The sequence below is a fragment of the Zootermopsis nevadensis genome, unplaced genomic scaffold (assembly GCF_977971745.1).
Source record: "Zootermopsis nevadensis isolate Lab colony 2312 unplaced genomic scaffold, Znev_1.0 Znev_ptg000030l, whole genome shotgun sequence".
Lineage (NCBI taxonomy): Eukaryota > Metazoa > Arthropoda > Insecta > Blattodea > Termopsidae > Zootermopsis > Zootermopsis nevadensis.
In genome coordinates this window covers 14,003,155-14,028,219 of record NW_028259162.1, presented here as the reverse complement: position 1 = coordinate 14,028,219, position 25,065 = coordinate 14,003,155, and the positions used below count along the sequence as shown (strand labels likewise).

At 34.5% G+C, this 25,065-nt stretch overlaps 1 protein-coding gene across 7 annotated transcripts in view; it reads left to right on the top strand.

The window, feature by feature from the left end:
• Window positions 1-25,065, top strand: part of LOC110831813 (neurotrimin) — a 478,509-nt gene that overhangs the window by 433,822 nt on the left and 19,622 nt on the right. For all 7 annotated transcript variants that reach the window (XM_022068236.2, XM_022068235.2, XM_022068242.2 and 4 more), the window contains 4 exons: window positions 5,224-5,382; window positions 12,257-12,385; window positions 13,596-13,733; window positions 21,708-21,857. In XM_022068236.2, the coding sequence (XP_021923928.2) occupies window positions 5,224-5,382; window positions 12,257-12,385; window positions 13,596-13,733; window positions 21,708-21,857 (576 nt within the window). The remainder of the gene's footprint in view (window positions 1-5,223; window positions 5,383-12,256; window positions 12,386-13,595; window positions 13,734-21,707; window positions 21,858-25,065) is intronic.

Here is a 25,065-nt window from a genome sequence, read left to right as displayed (position 1 = left end):
ATGCCGATGAGTTTCTACAATAATTATATCTGTAACCAAATCACTGTAGATCAAAGAATGGAGTTTCTTATTCTGAATCTGAGACAGGACATAATAGGCACACATTTTATATGTTGGCAACAGCCTTATTTCCAACAGCAAGGAACATCTTTAGACCTAAAACATTTTGTTTATCAAATATCTGCAGTGCTAGCCCAAATCGTCTGTTTCTCATTCCAAGAAAGCTGTTGGAAATAATACGCTCTTCAAATTAAAAGGATTTTATATTTAATTAATTATGCCCTTAAGCCCTCACAAAAGTTTAATTATAAGAATATCTGTTCATACCGTATAAAAACATTCGTTTATAGTTTATTGACTCGCCATTTACGCTTTGAATGCTTCAACGATGTTAAACTCAGTCACATGCTATTAGGATTCTACAGAATCGAATTAAAAGCAGAACTATATTTTAGGTTAGTATATTAAGACAAGTCAAGGAATTTGTTTGTAATATATTTTATAAATATCTCTCCTGGCGTTTACCAGTTCGAATTGAAGAAGATTACAAAACTAACATTTATAATATCATCTCTCAAAGTCGATATTATAGAATAACTTAGAATATAAAGGTAATTTGGGCAGAACTTACCAAATATATTACATGTCTTTGTGTGATATTCTTAGTATTAATGACTATTCTTTGTTTTGAAAGTCAGTTACAACAATAAGTTAACTTATAAGTCAGAACCGCGGAGAGAAATCACTTTTTCAGCACAGAGGTATTCAGAATATAACTGTAATAGTTCTGGAAGCAACAGCTAAATTTCCTTGAGCCCTGGGAATATGCAGTGTCATAAAACAGATTAGTTCTGTAAATACTGTATAAAATTTTAGCAGTAGAAATTTGTCATGAATTATAAAAATACTGCATAAAAGGAGCAGGCGTGTGACACTATTGAGCACCTGCAAGGAATGTAAATCCTTTTGCAAATCCGTAAAGCACATTACATAAATCATAAATTAATATACGTGTGTATTAAGCCCAAATACAATTTTGCTGTAGTATAAACCATAGGCTACTGACTTTTAAATCCAGATTATATAATAGAGAAAAAATGTTTTTCACCAGTTTTAAAGTAAAATTCATCTGGTTTTCACTTTAATCCTATAGGTTGTCATTAAGTTTCTTTCCAGTAGCACCAAAAATAATTCTGTTCTACAATACTGAATCCTTGTTAAATCATTTTACACTAACGGAGGTGTTTTTTTGGAAATCAACAGTACCACATTTATATTTTTAACTGCAATGATGGATGGTAATATAGGAAGACGGGTAAATGACCTGATTTAAACATTGCACTGACTACTTGTCACCCCAGACCACGCTAAAACCTTTTTTAAGGTAAGAGAAGACGATGTATACAAACGAGTTATTCTGTGGGTGTGGTAAATTAGCTTCTATTTTGACACGCAAGAACCCTTTCAAATACACTCTGCATCCCCTGCCTTTGTGGGAGATTAAAAGAAAGGGTTTGTTGGTAGAAGGTTAAAGAATTGAGAGGGAAGGTAGTTTGTAGCCAGGGCTCATTTTCAGTACATTTGACATCACTATATGCTATACCACTTCTCTGTAGCTTAACTTTGTAGGGATAACAACATGCAAATATGTGGAAAATACTTCTCATGTTGCATAACATTGCTTCCATGAGGACATTTAATGCCTACACCACCACACGAGAAAGCAAGGATTAAGTCACATTGGGTTCGAGGTAATCTCAAACCCGTAAAAATTTTCTAGTCTCTGGTCGGCCATTTGATATTCAACGCCCTATCTCCTTCAGCCTATATTTAAGCTGGTAAAGAAGGGATTAAGTTTCCTTTTCTGAAAACAATTTTTTCCTTCTTAACACTTTTACAATACAGTGTACATAAATTTCTGAACTACTTCGCTGTTTATTAAGAACCTTGTTTCAATATATTTGAGTTCTCGTATAGAAACATTAATGAGTTATGTATGTGGTTTGAGGTTCTCATGGCGATGAAAATCTGTCAGTGATCGTCTTCTTTTTATTCAGACCCATCAAAAACATAACCGAAAATACTGCTATCGACGTTTGAGATTCCTGTATAAGAATTTTAATGCGTAATAATATACTTTCGAAATCACCACCGTAATGTAAAAATAGCCATTCTACAATTATTTATATGTTACGTTAACAGCAGATATTTCATTAATTCAACATCAAATTCAAGAACGTTGTTTTTAACTGCAAATGTGGAATACTTTGAATAAATCGTAATTAAGTCGATTATAAATTATCTAATCTCTGATTGTATCTAAAAATTCACGACACAATGGCCAGAATTCCCGCCATATTTGACTGATACACTATAGGCCTACCTTGTGAACACTAGTTCAGAATTTCTACAATTTCAACGGTCGTAAACAGTAGTTTGCAAATTTTTTAAATGGATCTGTCCGTTGAACGCTAAATAAAACATGTAAGAGTAATGGAGATACCTTTCTCAGAGTAGTCGCACATAATAATTTATCATAAATGTAATGCAGATACTAGGGAATTTGTGCAACAAGTATCAAAAGAGACGAAAGCTTTTATCTTCGAAGTATACTGATGTTTCAAACGTGTTCTTGACTCCAAATCACGTGCACCGACGTCAGAAGGTTGCTTAGATGATTACCGATTCTCAAAGAACAGCGACGTAAGGCTTACGACCCAACAAATTTCAGATTCGTTTTCCATCATTGTATTCAAACATTTTTAGCTGTTCCTTTGTTTGTTTTCAGACGTTCTTTATGCTCTAGCATGAGCGAATAACATCATTGGTCTGTCTGTCTATAGAAAAGGTAACCCGCGTGGCTCAAAATAATTTTTGGAACAAACAAATAAGACAGTCGCTGAATCAATTTTTTATAGAAATTAAAACTGAGATTATTTTGGAACACGCAACAGTGGCATTGTTAGCTCAGAACAGTAATGCAACATGTCAGACAGAAAGACTGATTTAATTCTTGTAATCAGAAGAGGGCAAGATGTTGGTGATGGTGAAGAAGTGAGTCACACACATCGGTCTGATGATGGAGGATGCAAAGACCACTGAAACTATGGTAAATTTCTACCACACCACATCATGGCGCTACAACTTAGAAGACAGACGTGTTTGTACTCTTCGAAGTGAGAAACTCAACTTCTACTTAGAATAAAAATATTTATTTGTTTGCGAATTAGCGACTGCTCACTAACATTAGATGTATGAGATACGAGGAAGCATACAATATTTAATTTGAACTGTGACACAACACTTTCTTGTTTGATGAGACAATTTTATTTTGTTGACAGAAATACAGGCCATCCTCGTGATGGGAATCACCTGTTGTTTCTAGATAGTGCTGTAGGATTCCTTCGCTTACACGTTAAATTCTGTTTCAATGCGTATATAGAACAGATTTTTATACTTACGTAAGAAAATACAACGTTTATATTTGATAGCAACTTAGATTCTTAATTGTTTCCGTTAATATATTTTCTCTGATAAATTTACACCAGGAAAAACATTTCGAGAACATCTGGATCGAATTTCGATACTGGTATTTGAATACTGTTATATGACCTATAATTTGGCCGTTGGATGTCGTAGTTAAGAGGAAGAGTTAAAGTGTTACAATAGGCGCTGACTTGTTCGTATTTATAACTAAATACTTGTAAGACTTGAGGTTCTCACAGCGGTGAGTATGAAGATTTCCGTCTTCTGGGTTGTTGCTCTGTGTGGTCTGGTCGATGTTAACCAACGTTTCAGAGGTCATACTTACTCCGTCATCAGAGTATGAAGATTTCTGTCTTCTGGGTTGTTGCGCTGTGTAGTCTGGTCGATGTTTACCAACGTTTCAGAGGTCATACTGCCTCCGTCATCAGGGCGATATTCATCCCAGAAATCTTCAACTAAATACTTACTTAGGATACTTACGCGAACCGTCTTCAGTGCCTTGAGCATCTGCGGGTCCCAAATTTCGTTGGCTTGATCTAAGACATTCGGTAGGACTCCTTGGACGAGTGATCAGCCCGTCGCAAGGCCTCTACCTGTACACAGGACAGAGAAACGCGGACAAACATCCATGGCTTGAGTGGGATTCGAACCCACGGTCCCAGTGGCCAAGCGGCACAAGGCCCACGTCTCAGACCACGCAGTCACTATGACTAAATATAAGTTCTAAAGGATTGGGTGTCACTTCTTTTCCATTATTTTCAATTATTCCGTCACATAGTGTCTGCTTCGTGGATTATGCCGAGGCACGACACAACGGTTCTTATCCAGCACTTCTGTAGGTGAGACTTCGGATCAAACAGGCACAGAATTATCTTAAATTTGAGGTACTTAATTAAGTAAAGATTTATTTCCGTCGGGATTTTAAGCTATCTAATCGTTACCTGTGGACCGCCTAATTTCCCTCCTCTTTATACCTCTCACTGTTAATTCGTCCCTCAGCTATTTGGTCTTCTCAGTGTCGTCTTACTGTCTATATATGGGAAATGCAGTTTTACGGTACCAATGCCATCTTCTGTATCTTAATTTTATTTCTATTTCTACTGGTCGTTCTCGGCAAATGTAAAAGTCTAACATACCGATCCCGACGCACTTTTACCCTGAAGATAGTGGTAATCATCATAATCACGGCGTATAAACTCAAGATCCAAAGACCGACAGAAACACTGACTTTATAATAATAGGTGTATAGATTTCAGTGTATAAATGTCGAATGTGAAATGCCTCCACGTGTATGAAGTAACGGTTTAAGGTACTTTCAAAATTTAGTCCAGTGAAATGAGACCTGTATTGGATAGGATGGAGGGTATTGCACGAGAATTGACGTACGCGGTTGTATATAAAATATGAATACAAACAAAACTGTTTACACTATAAAGGACACTAATATCAAACGTGTTTCGACCTCAAGAGGTCATCATCAGTGGCAAAAAGACAAGTTAATTCATATAATATAAATCAAGAGATTGTTTTTTAACAGAGAAAAATGTTAAGTTCTTTACAAAACCATATTTAGTAACACTTCAGTGGTTGTTGGTTGCACAGGAGTTATATTGGGTACTTAGCTATTAGTGTCCTTTATAGTGTGAAGAGTTTTGTTTGTATGCATATTTTATATTCCAGTACATTACACGGTATGCAAGGTTTTAAGAGTACGCGGTTGCCTTGTTCTGATTGCAGTTCCACCGGACATCTTGGACTACCCGACCAGCACGGACATGGTCGTGCGGGAGGGGACAAACGTGACGCTCCGATGCGCCGCGACGGGCTCACCCCAGCCCAGCATCACCTGGCGTCGCGAAGGGGGCGAAACCATCCCTCTGGGCAACGGGCAGGAGAGTAGGTAACTTTTATATAAAATATTTGTTACGTTCCTTTAAGTGGTGTTGCTGTATTTATAAGAAAAATTACAGACACAAATGTGGTGGGGAGCAGGTACTTGCGCTCAAAATAAAATTACCAGATTTTTTACTTTCTTACGCATTTTAGTATTTCTGATGTTGGCATATTTTACTTGTCCTTAGACAGCATGCAAGAATGTAATTCTGCATAGAATTGAAATGTTGGTTTTGTTTTATTCAATTTAATTCCACTGTTCTCATTTCTTTCAATATTATCGCTTCAGATTACCTTCCATGACTTTCAGTTTCTTCCTTGTTATCTTTTCCTCCTTCTGTTTTTTCTAATCTTGCCTTGCTTTAACCAGTGATTAATGTATTCTATTTAAATTTCTTTGGAAATCTCTAAGTGAGTTCTGTGTGTTTTCCCGCCGATTAACTAGAATTCTAGTTCACTTTTCAACATAGAATATGCCACATATGCATTTTGACATGCAGTTACTGGACGTTTTATATTTTCACGACCATGCTTAAGCATGAACAGATCTTAACTTATAATTTCAAACAAATTCCCATTTCCGTATAAAAAACGTTGTATAGGTTCATCATTTAAGGTGACTGATTTGAAGAGAAATCCTAATTTATCCCTTACGATAATTGTTTTGTCATGTGTTAAGTAGTACTAATGGAATAGTAAACGTTTATAATTTTTTGCAGTATTACGTACAATTGGGAACTGTTTTCACCCCCATAGCTTAAATGTCTTGTAAACTTCATACAGGATAAGTAAGAGAGACGAAATGTGTTTTTTTGAAGTGAGAAATATAAGCATTGAGGTTAAAATAAATGTATCAAACGAAAGTAGTTTGAACCGTATCGGAATTTAATAAAGATAGCAAATCCTCTTAACCGCGAAGCAAAACAATCCAAATTCCCTCGTTTGTCCACGCACAGGTGAGGAAATAATCTAAGTTGTTAAGTCTCCATGTTGCATATTACGCCTTGAAAAGATAGTAGTTGCTCATCTTTTCAAAAATTACTTTTCTTTTCTCAATCCGAAAGTTCATCATCTGTTGTCAGTCGTTCCTCACAAACTCAACCTCTCCCACCGTAGTTCTTCTCATCTACTCCATAGTATTAGTGGTCTCTTTCGTTCAGATTTTCCGATTTAAACTCTCTACATCCAAAAATATGCTGCCTTGTGATAAAAGTATTCGCTTGGCAGAGTTAATCATTGCGGTAGAAATGTATATGAAAATATAATTATTTATATGGATAATTAATATCAGTTGATCAAAGTTTCCACTTTACATGTTTATTAATCCTGCAAATAAGTCATTTCGATTAGTGTCTGATAATTAATTGAATTTATGCGGTAGTTATTCATAATAATCGTGCACTAATACCATTTACAGAAATTTCAAATTGTGTTTCTGTTCATTTCATGAGAAATGTGTTCCAATATACAAATTAACGGATTTGGGGGGGTTCAAATGAAGTAAGTCCTGTAAATGTACCGTACATAGCTAAATCATACATTATATTCACCATGGGATCCTGTTAAATGGAATCGTCTCTAAAACCACGTAGTTTACATTTTGGACCGGAACTGAATTCTGCATCAGTTCAAATCCCTGTCTAATTTTCTACTAGTTGGTCATATTGGCAGATATATTATATTAATTTCGTCAGTCATGCCAAATTATCGTAATTAATGTATAAATGTTACTTATATTTAATTTAACTTCGCAGCAGGCAGACTTCAGTTTCTCCGGGCCGTATGCTCTTCTAGGACTTGGTTAACAAAAAATATATCGTGTTTTGTATCTCGATATGTAATTAAATTTTTTCGAAAACTGTTGCTACCGGAATTTATTCTTGAACCGTTTAGGCTTCACTTCAAAATGTATTAAATTAGCAACTATCACCTAGGATCATCACAAATGCTCTTACATGGTTTTAACATTCTTTCGTAGTTTTCTTAGAGGACACCTTCAACTGAATGCACTTTACTCAGTAGCTTCAATGCACGAATAACATAACATTAAGCTTTATTATTCTTGATATAACAATGTCAGTGCTGCTAATATTATTTATTGTGTTCATTTAGATATTGTGCTATCAGTTGTTAGTATGCAATTCTTTACTCTGCACACGAAACACACAATATTAATTGTTCTTACATCGAAATAAACGTGAGTGGTTAAAAAATAAGTATTTTTAAGATGGCTGGACAGCACTTATGTAACTTTGATTCTTTTCACAAAAATACATTTATATTTCCCATTTGTGCCACGATTAAAGTTAACATAATATTTAAGTATGGTTTTAGTTGTGTGTATAACTCTTATCACTGTGAGACGATTAAATATTTGATATTGTATATTTGTCGATAAGTGTTGATGTAAAATAAGTATAATTATAAGAAAATAAATGTTGCTTACGTTCTATCTTCTACAGAAACGAGTGATATGTTTCGTCATCAGAAACATTATTTCTTTGTTCACGAATGTAACATCATATAGGAACACTCTTTAAAATACGGACCGTATTTATACGTAAGATAATACTTTTTGTGTGCTTTCCGCTGGCACGCTTTGCAGATTCGAGGCGGTCACCCCTCTGAAGCATCCAGCTCTTAAATGGGTCACGGAATAATAGTACTTACGTGCTGCATCGCAGATATTATAATGTTCAGTACGAGATAATGGGAGATTGGCCTCTATAGGAACTGATTCAGTTCTCTGCATCACACAGGGTGATGCCAGAAATAGGCCAGTGTATACTTGGATACAATTTGTCTTACCTCAGGGAGTTAACGGTGCTTATGCATATATTAGTGGAACAATGGACACCAATTCTTTCCACCAGCTAATACCAACTAGGTTACATATTTCGCTGACTGAATTGTTGCTCCTGTGATTATGGATTTGGCCCCTAGCATAGAAGTCCTCTGTTACGTATGGTATGAGAAACTGATTTGGATCCTCTAACTGTGAGGAATTTAGCTTCTCTGATGCAACATACGGGGTACAAATCTTATAAAAGGGCAGTCAGTTGCTAAAATAAGAGAATAGCATTAAAGAGGACATTTATTGTCATTTGTTACTCTGTCGGTCTCAGTTTTAACACTTGAAATATTATCGGCAAACTATCTTGGTGTGGTCTCTTTATTTGTCTGCAATTTGAACATGCGTAAAATATTGAAGAGACAAATTTAGATTGTTTTTACTCTGTCTACTGATTTAATTAGACTTTTCGAAGAAAGTTTTGCGTTTTGTCGTCGTTATTTATGAAATGTTTCGATTTCAATCTACTCTTTCCAAAATGTAATATTGAGTAAACTTTAAAACTTCAGAATATTTTTATATTGTTGCTTTCATTGATATTACTTTGATATCTATTTGCGAATTCTTTATTAAAATTACTTTCACTAACATTTACGTTGTCTTGCTATTCTTACACCTTTTATGTTAGGTGTTATTTTCGTATTTCGATTTGAAAATGACGATTGTGAGAAGTTTTTTCTTTGCTGATCATCTCAATGGAATTGTCTGAGTAAAATATCAACTGCTTCATACTATCTCACTGTCCAGGAAGATTTTGTTTATCAGTTTCTCGGTCCATCTTATTCAAGATCACTAACTACAAAGGCTTGTTAACATTTCTTTAGTTCGTATGCCACGTGTAATCAGCTCTCTCGACAGTTTCCGTCATTAAAAGAATATGTGACAATATTTAGAAAAAAATTTGTTAGAAATCCCAGGCACTTTGCTTTAGTTACGTAGTCTTCGCGCAACATGCAAAAATTTACCTCCATAATTTCTGTCCTTTTCGTTTTTATTTTAGAGCACCTGTAATGGTTTTTGGAGAAAATTGTCATTTCGTCTGCAAAAAGTCAGAAATATAAAATATTGTATGTATGTACCTACATATACACTGTATACATATATATAAGGGACAGAACTGTAAAATGAAAGATTCCCTATTAAATTTTGTGACGTTACCTTTGTCCCACTCTGTACTTTCTTAACTTTTCTTTGTATCATCCTGCTCTAACCTTACCGTTTCCCCCGCCAGACTGCGTCCTGGTCTTCTTCTGTTTTGTTATGCTTTAGCAGTGTGAGTCAGTCTGTGCCCTGTAGTCGACCGTGTAACGTCTTTGCTATTTCTTCGGACTAAATTGGGTGGATGTTTTCCTGGCTTAGAAAGAGGACAGACAGAGGTTCCTGGGCTGTTCGCTGATCCATAATTCTTTTCTGTGTATGACTAGTCTGTATCTTGATATATAGGTAAATACCTGTTTAAATTGTAATATGTTAATAAATAATAGTCTTATAAAGGCTGTGGGCCCGTATGTGTTTCAGTTTTAACAGACTGATTTTGTAGATGCAACTTATACACAGAAACAACAAAATCTTAATATTAGATTCTTTTAAATTCTATTCAATCTCGATTTCCTGTCTAAGACACAGTTCTCTTACTTCAGATGCTTGTTCTGAAACTATTCTGCTTGCAATTTGAGGGGAATTTATTTTAATTCTGAAACAGACTGTACTGTTGCTTGAAACCTTATCGTTTTATATATGTAGGTACTATAGGAAATAAAAAAATAGCTTGGAACCAGACCTGAATTATTCCTATGCAATATTCAGTACATTGAGCTGTGGAGAGAGGTAGGGGAGACAACTAAGTATTTCAAAGTTGGTTCTTTGCCAGAGCGTTTTTGTTGCATTTGAAACGAGCTGATGTTATGTGGTTTTATGGAAATCTTAAACATAGATAACCAAACTCCACTTTGCAGGATTATTACACCTAAATGTGGATATTTGAAGACGAGGTTTTGTGTTGTTAAATTTCTACTTATACGACTGTAATTATCCTAACTTGCCCATGTTAGCATCGTTGTGGTGAGAAATGGTAGCTGCAGTACTCGGTTGCCTTCTGTATAGTTCAGTCCTTGTCCTTGTATCCAGAACAGAGCGTAGCTCATGCTCGGGTATTTTCTACATAACTGTTAGCAGTGTTTGGTTCAGTATGTCTAAATATGTAACGTTACTATGCTCGTCATTGTTTAAGTTGACTCTAAATTTTTAAAGAGTTTATTGCGTTTATAGTTCTATATCAAGAGATAGAATTTTAAAACAATTTTGTCGTCGTGATTTAGACTACACTTATCTAAGTTACGAACAAGCGACTCAGCGTTTACATTAAAATATGGTTATTCGTCTTTACAAAGTCGTGTATAGTTAAACAGAAAGTATGTACGCGTATATAATTAAAGTGCGATTGTTAAAAAAAAATATATTTTAGACAAACTAATACTAAAACATACGAAGAGGGGATAGGCGAAAATGTAATTGTGTTTTGAGTTTCCTTTAATTAGAACGCAGAATAAAATTTGTTTCAGATTTCAATTCTTAGGTTATTATTTCATTTCCTAACGAGGAATGCACATATTAATATAGACCGAGTTGAATTTACAGACTTCTGAGGAAATATTTGACACGCTCTTTCAAGGAATTTTAACAATATTTGAAATGAATGAACACGGAAACATCACGATAAGTTTAAAATTATAGTAAGCCGATGTAATACATCATTTTTAACTATAGACCTTTCGAATACGAATTATGATAAGCAGTTCTACATCAGCACATGTGGAGTCAAGTTTATATCCAAGGATATAAAATAACTGTACAATCTATCCTCAATAGCGTGTATGCAACTTTAATGAAGAGACCGAAAACAAAATTAAGGGTTCTATAATATCAATGACGTCACGAATAATACCAGGCACCCCACGCACCCGCAGGAACGCTGTAATAGGAATTTGAATAAGTTTCGTTGTTTTTGACTGAGTAGTTAATACTGCAGTAAATATTCTAAAATGTACGCCTATTTATCTCGATTCACGGAGTCTGTTAGCGGGAAGTTTGTATGGCTCCTATTGGCGTATTCAAGAAGATGCCGTGTTTATTGTCTTCAGATACACACACTAACTTTTTTTCGAAACTTGACTCACTGTTCACATTTTTGAAATGTGACTTTCTTTATAGTCCCTACCTAGACAAGCGGTAAGTTCAACACGAAAACCGGTTGTTAGATATCATCCTCAGCAATTCCACTCTGTTTTATATTTTTACAATCCATTTCCGTTATATATCCTAAATTTTAATATGATCCTGTTCTTTATTCGGCGTTGAAGTGCCCGAAAACCAAAAGGTACCCATTCGTTTCCCTCATCCGAAATTACTCCATGTATTACGCTCATTGTTTGAATTTTTTAAGATGATATAATTTGGAGTGTATATAAATTAGTGCCTTCTTTTGTAACGTCCTTCATTCCGCTCGGCTTCATCTCATCTGAAATATATATTTCTTTACTGCATGTAATTACCAATTGCGTAATGAAGCACGAATAATAAAATACCCATGGATGTGTTTCTTTTCCATCAAAATTCATTATGTGTTCATTGCACTACCAATCATCCGGAGGGAACTCACGTGTCTTCCTTCACGTTCTAGTAAGGAGTAAATTTCTCCACAATGTTTTTATTTTATGACGCGGTAGTCTACTGCTCTCAGAGGTTGCTGTGATACCAACGCAAATCCCATATCAAATTCATAACAAGTGTAATCACATTAAACTTTAATTGGATTCTTGTGTCACTAACATAGTTCGTAAAGGCATATGTTTTATTTCTCTAAAATGTTGATCAGTTATACAGAATTAAATAAATAAAGGCTACAAGTTAGTGTTTTGGTCTGTATATAAACCTTTTAAAAATAAATATCAGTTGCGCACTGTCTCATAATAGGCTGTTGTTTTTATGGTCCCTGCATCCTAAACAAGAGTTATGTCTCTATGATAGCGACGAGTGTGGAGGGCCCAGTGTTCAACATCACTAGAGTGAATCGACTGCACATGGGGCCGTATCTCTGCATTGCCTCCAACGGAGTTCCTCCGACAGTCAGCAAGAGGATTATGCTTATCGTGCACTGTACGTATTACATCAGAGGATGCACTACATTGCTCAGATTAATCATTTAATGTATGGATTCCTGCAACTAAATAAACATTCACCTAGCAAGTAAAAGCTATTTTAAATTCATAATGATTTCTGTAACATATATGTGTGTGGATTTAGGCCTATGGATGCGAAATAGTATCAAGCATTACCGTTTTGTAACAGGGACTTTATGGGAAATATGTTCCATACATATCTATTTCAAACATAGACTATATGAGCCATCATTTAATCCTGTAATATAAAATTTTTCAGCAAGCGTATTTATGTTAACGGAGAGCAATATGAATATTATGGTAATAAACAATGCTACAATTTTCTTAATATTATCCATCATTACCGCTGTATATGCCTGTATGTATAAAATAAGTGACGTTTATCAGGTGGTTTTTGTATTTACTTGATAATTGTTAAAATTTATTTACTAGAGGAACATTTAATTATAATTATAAACGTGTGAGGGGAAGTATTCCATGTAAGCAGTAGCAGATGAGATGTAAAATTCAAAATTGTGCTTTATTTAAGTCACTTCGTAAAATGGGACTTTTATCATCATGCTCACAAGAGTCCTCAACGTTATCCTCTCCTCAGTGACGACTCTAGTCCAGTACGAAACTTTTCTTCTTGAGGTTTTTGCATCCAGTGTAACATCGCTTTCCACAGATCTTTGCCTCTATGTGTTCAGAGTTGACTCATACCTTCATGTTTTCCGATTAAAATCTCTTATGCTATTTTCATTCCTCCCACGCGTGCTATATGCTCCGCCAACCTCACCCTCTTTGGTCGGAAAACTAAAAATATGTGACGAAGAGTATAAATAATGAAACTTTTCATTTCGTAAGTTTTATTGTCCGACTATAAACGTTTATCTTAAATCATCATATTCACCTCAGTAAGTTTTTATCGAATTATTTAACAGACTATTATCAGTGATATTATTTATCATTTCAAGATATCAAGTTTCTATTAAAGAAACCTTTACTAATTCTCGGTTCTTCCAAATAATCGTGCAACTCTTATGAAGGTATCAGTAAAACTATGCAGTGACAGAATTACAAAACTGTCATCGAATTTTTGTACTTTTATTATATTTTACCTACAGCGTAACTAAAATAACTTCGTTCACATTTAATAATTTTCTCGATATTTTAAATAAATATTAAAAATAAATTATGCTTTACAGTTCCTCCAATGATATGGATTCAGAACCAATTAGTCGGAGCATACGAAGGCCAGCAGATGACCTTGGAGTGTAATTCAGAAGCGTATCCTAAGTCCATTAATTACTGGGCAAGAGATAAAGGAGAAATCATTGCTCAAGGTGAGTTCTAATCAGATTTATTCCTAATGTAAGTGAATTGTGTTGAAGTGTTGGTAGATATATTTTTATGATCGGGGTATAGGATTTCACCCTAGACGATTTGTGGTGAAATATACGGGTTAATTATGTTCGCGTTCGGATTTCTTAACAACCTCCTTTCCGTATTTATTATAACCAAATTGACTTTGAAATCTTTAGTTGTGTCTTATTTTATCCGTATTAAGTTATCGAATTAAAATATTTTTACAAAAAATATTTCGTTAATTTATTATGCACATCGAAAGTCTCTGACAACGAGCCTATTATATTTATAGTCTTAGGGCAAATATGATTCCCAATACAAAACTGTGAAGTTTCTCAAAAGGAACTATTGGCGCATTCACCGTGACATCTTTAAAGAAAGGAAGATTCTCCAAATCGCTCGACTCGCTGTTTTTTTCTCTCCATATTTCATACATTTAGTCAAATGCTTAATCGAACTGTAAACGCGTGGAATTATGTTTTGACAAATATAGATGTCACGCCTATCTGTTACCGTGAATTGTGTATTTTCATGAGATTTTTACCGCGACTGCTCACTGACATTACTCTGCTAACAAATGCCCTCATATTAAAACTACTGTCATTTTTACTTGCTATATTTTCAATGTGGATTATAATGGGTCAGTATTTTCCTCCTGAAAGGCTCGCTCGTAATAAATCAACTGTTACATCCGTAGTTGTATTTCTAAACAAATGTCAGTTCCCGCCGCTTCGAGGCAAAAGTTAAAATTTCTTCAGTGCGTAATTCTGAATGTTGGAGCTGATACGTTCCTTTGTCTTCACCGCAATTTTATTGCATAAACTCTCTTAATATACGTCGTTACGTCACAGATCCGTGACGTATTAATCCTTTTTACAATTCGATTTGTGACATCTACGTTCTAGTGTATTAAATAAATATATTGTATGTTAGAAGCTATTCGTACCAAGCACCAAATCACAGGAAATGCAGTGTCTTTAATTTTAACCGTGTTACACCATTAAAAATCCTGCTCTATTATTCTTAATTGTTTCTTAGAGGTGCCATTTTTTTATTTTTTTATTTATTACAATATTACAGTTAATTGTAGCTACCGAACAGCGTTGGTCATTGTTAAAACCTGAATTGACTTCACTTTGTAGTATGTATAGAATTATATCTGTCGAATTCAGTTAACCATCTGTTAAGTATTAACGAACGAGCAGTAGTAATTTTGAATGAAAATTAATTTACTTCGTAAATAACAAATAGATTTGTAGACAAGTAAACTTCAAAACCAGTCAAATGTGCAAAAAGTCCTATTAGAAAACAATTCTTCTTAAATACGCAGTGAGGGCTTTCCCGCCATTACGTTGTAAGTCCTTCACTGACTTCGTTCCATTAGTCAGGTTGACAGGCAAATAACAGGCAACAGGATAATGGAGAGTCACGTTGTAGCACTTCACCTTCTAGACAGGTGGCGCTACATTGCGTGTAGCAGGCACGGCCGATAAATATTTCTGACATTTCAGTTCTCTGCCCTTCCGAAGGCTAAGTGATTGATTCGATTTGTGAAGCAACTTGCATTACACTAACTTCTTTCTATCCTTGTCACTCTTGAGACCGTTTAGAGTGAAGATTTTAATTTGCCGACAAGCTGACCCACAGCTTAACGTCTTTATTATACGGTACTCTCACGTCATGCGTTTTGGTGCACCACAGTGAATATGAAACATCTGATATTGATGTCACACTTCATAAAATTTGATAATTATTTGATAAAAATTATAAAATTAATTATAATGTGAAGTCAATGCTTGGCCTTATAATCCGCGTGTTTCTTCTCCGTAGCAAAATATCATAACCGTGCAGTGGTGTATAATAACAATTCCAAATCCAACCATTTTTATGCAAAGTTCTAGTTATATATATTAACCTCACCAAAAGTATTTCAGCCCGAAACGGATTATCGGTGGTAATTTCAAAATGTGTGGTTTAGATGTACAAAAATATATCGTTAAAATCTTTGAGGCAATCAAACCAAATTTTTAAAATTGCTGAAAAGTTATCAAAAACTTTGAAAGGTTTTTCTAAAAAACTCTTTGAAACTAGTAATATACAATTGGAATATGGTACGTTTTGTTTCACACCGAAAGATTTAGAGAGATATTAATTTTTATTCTAACCTGCTATGTATATTCTTCTTATGAAGCTCAAGTTAAATCTTCCAAAATTTCTGTGAAAAACAATTTTTGTCGTACAAGAAAACAGTATGTGACAAATATAGCTATCATTCGGATATACGAAATTCATTTTAAACATCAACACGGTAATTATATAAATATATTAAAATAAATATAATAATTTCTAGTTCTGTAGTTTGTGATACCTAGAGTGCAATCAGCTTTTCAGAAATTTATTGATTTCAGTTTGATATAAAAATGAACAACGGCCCGTGAGGTATGTCGGTTAACAAAAGATTTTAAAATACGAATGGGACTGTGTGCACTGCATTGGATATCTACGCTTTTCTATAATTAAAATGATTCATTGTCTGGACTTTTTCCATCGCCCTTGTTTAAAAGAAGAAACCACGACGTTTCGGAAAATAACTCTGTTTCCGTCTTCAGGCGAGAGGTACCTACTCATTTGGGCCCGTTAGATAGAGCTAGTCTCCGTCACTGGACAATAAATAATTTTAAGTGTAATCCACCGTCGTCAGAACCCTTTAGAATTGAATTTTGTATTCTTGTTAACAAGAATCGTTAAAATGGATGAATTCCGTTTGACATATTGCAAAGTATTATAGTCAGGAGTGATAAGTCTAAATTTTCACGCAGTACGAAATTTCGACTGTTCCTTTACTGTCCCTGTGACACTAATTTTAACTGCGTAGGTTTCTCCAGCAGAGTAATTTAAGTGAATTCTTACTCGAAGACAGCAATCTTCAGATTCACCGTCGTGAAAACCTCAAATCCCACGAATTCTTACTCGATTCGATTCTTCGCTGCGAAATGTTCCTCTTCACCACTATATCCAGAGTGGTTGTCGCGTCCACTGACACCCTGTCCGAAAGTAAAGATCCTGTTAGTCATAGACAAAGTATTTGGAGCGTGAACATGGCTACTCATCTCAGTCTTGAAAGCAGATAGAGACTGTAGTATTCCATATACCGACAAATCCTACATCCGATCGATGCTTACTCACAAGCTGTATATCTCTTGTGTCCATTATCAAACTCTTTGGGATCGTTTTACCAGTTCCTTAATTTAATTTTCCTTGTTCATGATGGCATTCATTCTTACTTCTTTAAATTCAATATTTCGTTTCTTCTGTCGTTTGTCATTACATTCATTCAAATGTACTTTATTTCTTTCAGTAATTCACTTGTTCATTTCTTCATTTGTATTTTTATTTATGTATTTATCATCACATTAAATATTGTTCGACCCTCGAATCACCCCTGCCCACAGCTTGTAATATGTCGTCACCATTAGGAATATGTTTTGTACGTGTACATCTTCGAATAAGTTTTTTAAATATTTCCCTTTTCTTTCTCTCTAAATTTAATTCTTTCAACATGATTAATGCATATTCACCTCTCTTATGTGGGTCTGTTTCCTTCCTTCATATCTTATAAACCCTTGGATAAATGTTATTACTATGAGATCATATAGTACAGGCGATTATGGAAACTCATGCAAAGACGAATGACTGAAAATATAATCTGATTATGCATATACAAAGAAAATTGTAAGACAATATGGTGAATCTCGACATAGGATTTACAATCCGTGAAGACAAAGAAAAATATTCCATTCCGTTATATTTGACTTCGTATCCTGTTGTCTTACTTGGCATAAATGTTTGCCAGAACATGTCATTGCTTTATAACCTGATAGTTCGATATTTTATGTATTCTTTAGTTGGAATGTGTACCCGCATAGTCTCATGTATGTTAATACGTATTAAGTTTATTTCTAATATCCTCAAAATAAAATGTATGAGAACGCATGTAATTGAAATGTGATACTTCTGCTGAAGGATAATTTTACTTTGCACACCTCTTTTAGCCCTAACAGGTTATTTTCAAAGAAGATCATTACGTTTGTAACAGCAACAAAACATATAATAGAGTAATTTCATTAAGTTACATAAATTACTGGCGCGGTAGGAGACGGAGAGGCGTTAGGTAGTGGCAGAATTGACATCGGGCACGTCTATCACAACGCCATGAATATTTTAGTTGACAGGGGACATGACCGCAAGTCGTCGCTGGACGTCGTGTAAAGACCAGTAAAGATGGTCTCAGACTCGCTTACTATTACATAGGTTCCATCATTCCTTTATATTTCTGTAGCATTCCTAATAAAAAAATCATAGTGAAAAATCTCGATGTGCAGTTCAGGCTGGTATTGAAAATTGCCTCTTCGTCACTATCTTCCCTTTTCACCAATTTCTCCAATCAGTTCTATTATGTATTCGTTTTACTTTGAACGCTCTATATGTGTTACGAAATATCTCGTGATTTTTGGAACATTTTATCGTAAGATTTTTATGCAGGACAAGAAGTCTCGTAGTCACGAGGAGGTTACGCTATAAAATCACACATTTTGCTCAACAAGTTTCAGAATCTGCATCTGGCGTTGAAAGGGGAATAGAAATATGTCTATAACTATTGTGTACTTGTTTTATTTTAATTGCGTTAGGATAAGCAGTTCTGTTTAAAGAAGCATTTCATAGAATGAGTTTATACGGATTAAAATTAATATAATTACATTATCAAGAAATTTTGTTTCGTTCTGTTCACATACAATTGTTAGGGTTTTAAACATAACATTCAATTTCGGAACGTTAAGAATTGGTCTATGTTTATAATTCGGTAATGAGTCTTCACAATATTTTGAAAGGTAAAGTGTCTTTGTTTTGATCGATTTTAAGAGACCATAAATAAAATTGGTGTCCGCAGTGGCCGCGCGGTCTGAGGCGTGGGCCTTGTGCCGCTTGGTCGCTGGGACCGTGGGTTCGAATCCCACTCAAGCCATGGATGTTTGTCCGCGTTTTACTGTGTTGTGCTGTCCTGTGTACAGGTAGAGGCCTTGCGACGGGCCGATCCCTTGTCCAAGGAGTCCTACCGAATGTCTATAGATCAAGCCAACGAAACGTTGGGACCCACAGTGCTCAGGCACTTGAAGAACAGGTCGTTCCCAGTATCCAGTATCCCAGTATAAATAAAATAAAATTATCAATATATAAGTATATATTGAAACTGTGAAGGTCTATGACTTGGGATTTCTCATACATTCTCAACGCACATTTATTTCAATTAATATCCATATCATTTGTATTAGTGTATAACAATGGCTGGTGTTTAGCACGTATTGTATATTCAACTATGGTTTTGAATCAGAACATAAACTCTAAATTGTTTTTGTCGAATGCAGAACAGATTTTGATGAGGGGACATATTTAATAAAGTCCAAAATTCTATAATGTTGAATGTAGAATCTCATATACGAAATCCAACTGACGCAACGGACAAGTTAATTTTTAAAGATTATCAAGATTATTTCGCAAGATACGTGATTTTTCAGCCTGTCTCTCATTGAAATACAGATTTATTCTTTCTGTTCCATATATAATGCTCCTTTGTGTGTGAAGCAATTTACAAAATAAAGGTATTTGTTTCATCTTCAAATTTTTTGCCGATGAATATTTCATATGCTTTGCACTTTGAATTCTTTCAGCTCCTCAGGTAGGAAGAAATTACATTCATCATCTCAGAGTTTTCTAATGGAAGTTGAATATATGCTTTGAACTAATATTGACCTCAAACAGAAGCAGACACAAAGACCTATCATGAATATGATAATTAACTATTGAAATAACATATGTTTGGTTTATTTTAAGCCCAGATTACATTGCCCCTAAATGTTTATATATGATTCTGATTAGAAACACAACGTACGTCGTTCATAGGACTTTTCGGGTTATATTTCAGTTTTAGAGAAAAATACCCTGTGTATTATTTAAGAAGTTACATGTTTTAAAATTAGTATTCATAAATAGTCTGTGTTTAGTTAATCTAGTGTGGAGAAAATCTATAATATAAATAAATCACTACTTAACTACAGATGGTAAAAATAACTGAATGTTGTTTAATAGTTCACGAGTGTCACTAGTATGAAACGATGCTTTTGACTAGTTAACAATCATGTTTCGTATTTCGGAATATCCCGGGTTTCATTATCGGTAATATGATTGTCAATTTTGACTTAATTTTCGTGATTCTTCTTATTTCCTCCAGATAGATGCCTAAATATTAGGACTGCTGATAAATATCGTATGCATTCGCAATTATCATTTAGATTAATTCTCCCATTCGATGCTGTGGAATTTAAGCAGTTGAGAAAAATGTGTAATGCAAACTAGTACGCAGAGGATCAAAATCTCTAGTCTTGTTTCTGTTTAATTTATGTGTTAAAGTGTTTTTAATTTAATTATGATGAACATGTAGATTTAACACGCACGATATGAATTGAAAATATGAGAGATGATTGCACAGTAGCTGATTATAGGCGCTGTTCCCACCAATCCTCATGTTATTCACCTATCTGTGAGAAATGGCACGTTGAAATATGAACATGGAGTTACGCATAAGACAAATATGGTCATGCTTTCAAGCTTAAACCATTCATAACCGTAACATTTTTGGTAATTGTAATATTGGTAACATATAGGGTAGATAATACATTGAACATTAACTAACAGTCTAATTGATTATTTAATTATCTCTCTTGTTTGTCAGATATGAAATTGTGCATAAGTCTGTAGCGTTTAATCCATATAGAGATTAAGGATGTTTAGTTAGGTACGTATTATGTATCCAATTTTTTCAATGAAGTAATGAAAATTGCATCAAATGTTGAGAATTACTTTAAGAGCTAAAGCTAAACTTTCTCCTGTAATTCGTGAAACTCTCTACCTCAGGTACAGCAGCTCCAAGTTTTCTTAATATCAGCATTGTATGAAAATTTGTGATCAGTTTTACTATCCTCCATCTTTACTTCTGGTATATATTTTTAAACCCGAGAGCTGGGGTTCACATATAATTATATTTTGTTACGATTAAATACTAGTATGTTAATAAGTCGTACTTGGATTTTATAAATCTGTACTATGCCATCATGTAATATATGTTGCATAATTGTATAATTTACTGTATTTTGTTATTTATTTTGGAATAAAATATTGTAGTAGTAAGTAACTTTGTCCTAGCCTAGGTGTTTTTACTGCTCTCCTGTGGCAATATCATAATTTTAAACTCAGGCCAAGCTTCTTTCTCGTAAACAACATTTTATCACATTAAAAAGTTACTGTACTGTACTGAGAATATTTACGTCTCTCGTGAGTTGCATTGTAGACCCTAATTTTAAGAGCTGGATGATTCAAGAGATATTATATATCCCAATTGTGAGGATTTTTGTTGCTTAATCAGAAGTGTTGCTAATATTACAAAATAATTTCTTGATTTTATGTGCAACAAATTACAGAAAGGAACAGTGGAAACGTCATTTTAGGTTTTATTAATTAATCCTAAAAAAATAAATAGTGACATAAAGTCTATTCAAAAAGAGAATGCAGCCTGCTTCAAGTACCTAACTCATATTGACGCAACATTCCAACCCAGAAGACCCTACAACCGGAGGTGATGGGCTCATCCAGAATGTTGGCAACCACCCGCATGACGTCATAGCTGTATATACCACAATCGATATCTTCAGATTTCGAATATTAATGTTACTGAAGTTACACTAGTAAGTAAATTCAGTTTAAAAGTCGACATATTTCCTTACGAGAACGTACCTTGTTCTAAACGGAAGCTCTCAGAAGAATCGGTAAATCTGCTTTCACGCGGGATATACAAAAGTATGTTTCGACAACAGGAAATTACATATCGTTTTATTTTTCAGGTGGCAAATACGAGCCAGTGCTTCTGGACAATGCCTACAAAGTGCATATGAAATTGATGATTCGGGTCGTCGGGCCTACTGACTTCGGCTCGTACAAATGCGTCTCCAAGAACTCGCTGGGCGACACAGACGGCAGCATCAAGCTTTACCGTGAGTGTACACACTCAAGTGTGATGTATAAGTGTAATATAAATTTACCTGGCACAAACGCGTCACTGCAAGATTTATACCGCATTATTACTCTTATGTATACATTGGAAGATTCGATTTTGATAGTCGCAAAATTTTGAACTTACGGTATACGTGAATATCTGCACCAGACGTAAAAATGTATTTGTCAATGATTAGTTCTGAATTTGATGTATCAAGAGTGCGTGATCTTTGAAAACACAAATAGAAGTTAAAATTAACTTACATAAAATTTGACTTTACAAAAGCTGTCTTTTACTTCATCTCACACCAAAGCTTACTTTTGAAATGCAAATCACGTATAAAAACGATAAAAATATTTAAATTACGTAAGTTTTAAACAGGGAGCTTCGAAAATCTGTGGAAATTTGTTATTGTGAAGACGTACAAATACGTAGGCAAATTTACTTTTTTTCAGTGTACTTACGTATTGCAGTGCATGTAACAAACAATCGTAATTATGCCTGTAATATAAATGAAGTGTTACAATAATGATTTTTTATGTTTTAGTATTTATGTGTGTATTTACGTATTTTAACATTCAATTATCAAAATTGTTGTAATACTTATTTAGTACGGACTAAACTATTTTAATAACATTTTCGCCTCTTAAAACGAGTGAACAAATTAAATCATGATATAAGGACATTTGATATTTTGTATACATAATATTTGCAATTGAGACGTTTATTTCGTAGTTGTGGTTGCATGAAGGGATGAAAGAGCAGGCCACGTAAGTGTTCTCACATTTTTCCAAATAAAAGTCTTCTATTTTTCCTGTAATTCCGTTTTTATTATTTATATTATAGGACACTGAACATATAGCACGCGTAGGAATATGATAAACGCATTCAAAACCCGAAGAAAAAATATCATTTAGAGAGCTAATAGTTGATGGGAGAATGGTATTAAAAATCTTATAAAAGTAGAAAGTGAGTGTATGGAACTGATTAATGTGGCTTAAAATAAAGCCAACTGTATGCACTTGAGAACGCGGTAATAAACGTTCGTGTTGCTTAAGATGCCGGACATAACATGTCTACGTAAAAGACTATAATTTCTCGTGAAAAACCCTGCCCCGTATACTTTATTATATGCACCTGTGAATGTTATTTTATCCAGCGTTACAAATTACTTAAACAGTCCATCAACCTATGTCAGTTATGGTTTGGTGAGGGATCCCACACAAACACAAGTCCTTTGATGGATTTTTGTGGTTTATACAGCAGAATTACGGAAGCTGATGGACAGTCTACATAGACCTAATTATTCTTACCAGCAATTTTATTAACCTAGATTCAAAATATTTTGAATTGTAACAAATCATTTCGACAGTAAGCAAGCCTGAATTAAATTAGCAATCTGTAAGTGGATCAGCAGATATTTGACATTCAGTCAATAATTTTAAATTCACCTTCGCTATATTTAAATCTCTGACGTATATTGACAGCTCCAGAATATCCATCGATTTGGTCAACTTCCGATATTAATTTGCGATTGTGAATCTCCAACGAGTAAACATCAAATTCTTCAATTATTTAATAACTTATATCGCGCTGGCAACAGATAAAATAATATATCAATATATTTTCAATAGCATGTATTGTGTACTTATCACATTGTTTATGGATGGGTTCATAAGTCATACAATATTAAAATTGCCCCTCAAATAATAAATATATTACTTTCCATCTGGAATCATTTACTTCATTCTAGCTTTATCTACGGTTTAGTCCGAAGTGCAGAGCTTATCAGAGAGTAAGCATGAATTTCAGAGAGAAAAAAACGTCGTTAGACATATATCGACAAAAAATACTAACGGAGTTGTGGTTAATGATCAGTTATCTTCGTTAACAGCAATGATAAACAGTCACTAGATATTACGGAATTTATGTTTTATTATCACAAGAAAAATGTTAAGAACTTCGAGATGAGAAATATTTCATTGTTAGATTGGAGAAGTTTTTACATGAGTTACGCCTAACTACGCACATCACAGTGTAGCTAGAGGCTAATATTGCGTTGGCGGGCTTGCATGCTGACAAAACCACGATTTTACCATTGCCACTTACCTGTTGGTTTATACGTTTCTTGGAATCGAATTGGAGAAAATTAGGAGGCTTAAATTACACTGAATTTAAAATTGCGAAAACTAAATCGAAAGTTAACGTTCAAGGCTTTTTACTTATCATAAATATTTCTGAGTTATGCTTAACAAGGTTTTTCGTATTTTATTCTGTCTTTTAAGATGAATGACAGAGCAGAAATGCCTCCTTCTAAATTCTTACATGCCAGCCATTTTGTTCATATTTTCATCTCATTCGTTGCTGTATAGTCTCTGTAATTGGAGCAGTGTCGTTAAATAACTTTAAAGTAAAAACACCTCTCTGCGGTACAAATATTTATGGCGTGACGTCATATGATGGAGATGATAATGCCACTAACTCACTTGGTTTAAGTTAAATGCCCTCGTTTGCCTATAATATTTGCACACGACATTAAAACACGTATTCACTGCCGCTTAATACTACGTCATTTTAATGTCCTAACAGATGACTGTCTAGATATAATTAGCTTGCCACCAGCGACAGAAATGAATCTGCAATCCAGCTTTGTCCTCTTCTGGTGTCTGTCGTAAAAATACACATATTCATTTATTATCTCAAATAGATTTCGATTGACAAAGAACAATTCTTTGAATCACGAACAGACATATTTTTATACGCTACGTATATTAAAAAGATCACTTTAGGACCTGTTGGTCATTATTTCGAAAAAGAGTACATTCTCATATAAAATCTAAATAAATTCATATGTAGGATGATGGTGGACATTTGGAGTACTATACCGGAATCATTTAACTATGTTAACTGAGAGATACCATAACAGTTCTCAGTTAATAGAAAAGAGAATTTTCCACTGCAAAACAAACACACAAGTTTAAGATTTGAGGTTTTCACAGCGGTGAGTATGAAGATTTCTGTCTTCTGGGTTGTTGCGCTGTGTAGTCTGGTTGATGTTCAGAGGTCATACTGCCTCCGTCATCAGAGTATGAAGATTTCTGTCTTCTGGGTTGTTGCGCTGTGTAGTCTGGTAGATGTTCAGAGGTCATACTGCCTCCGTCATCAGAGTATGAAGATTTCTGTCTTCTGGGTTGTTGCGCTGTATA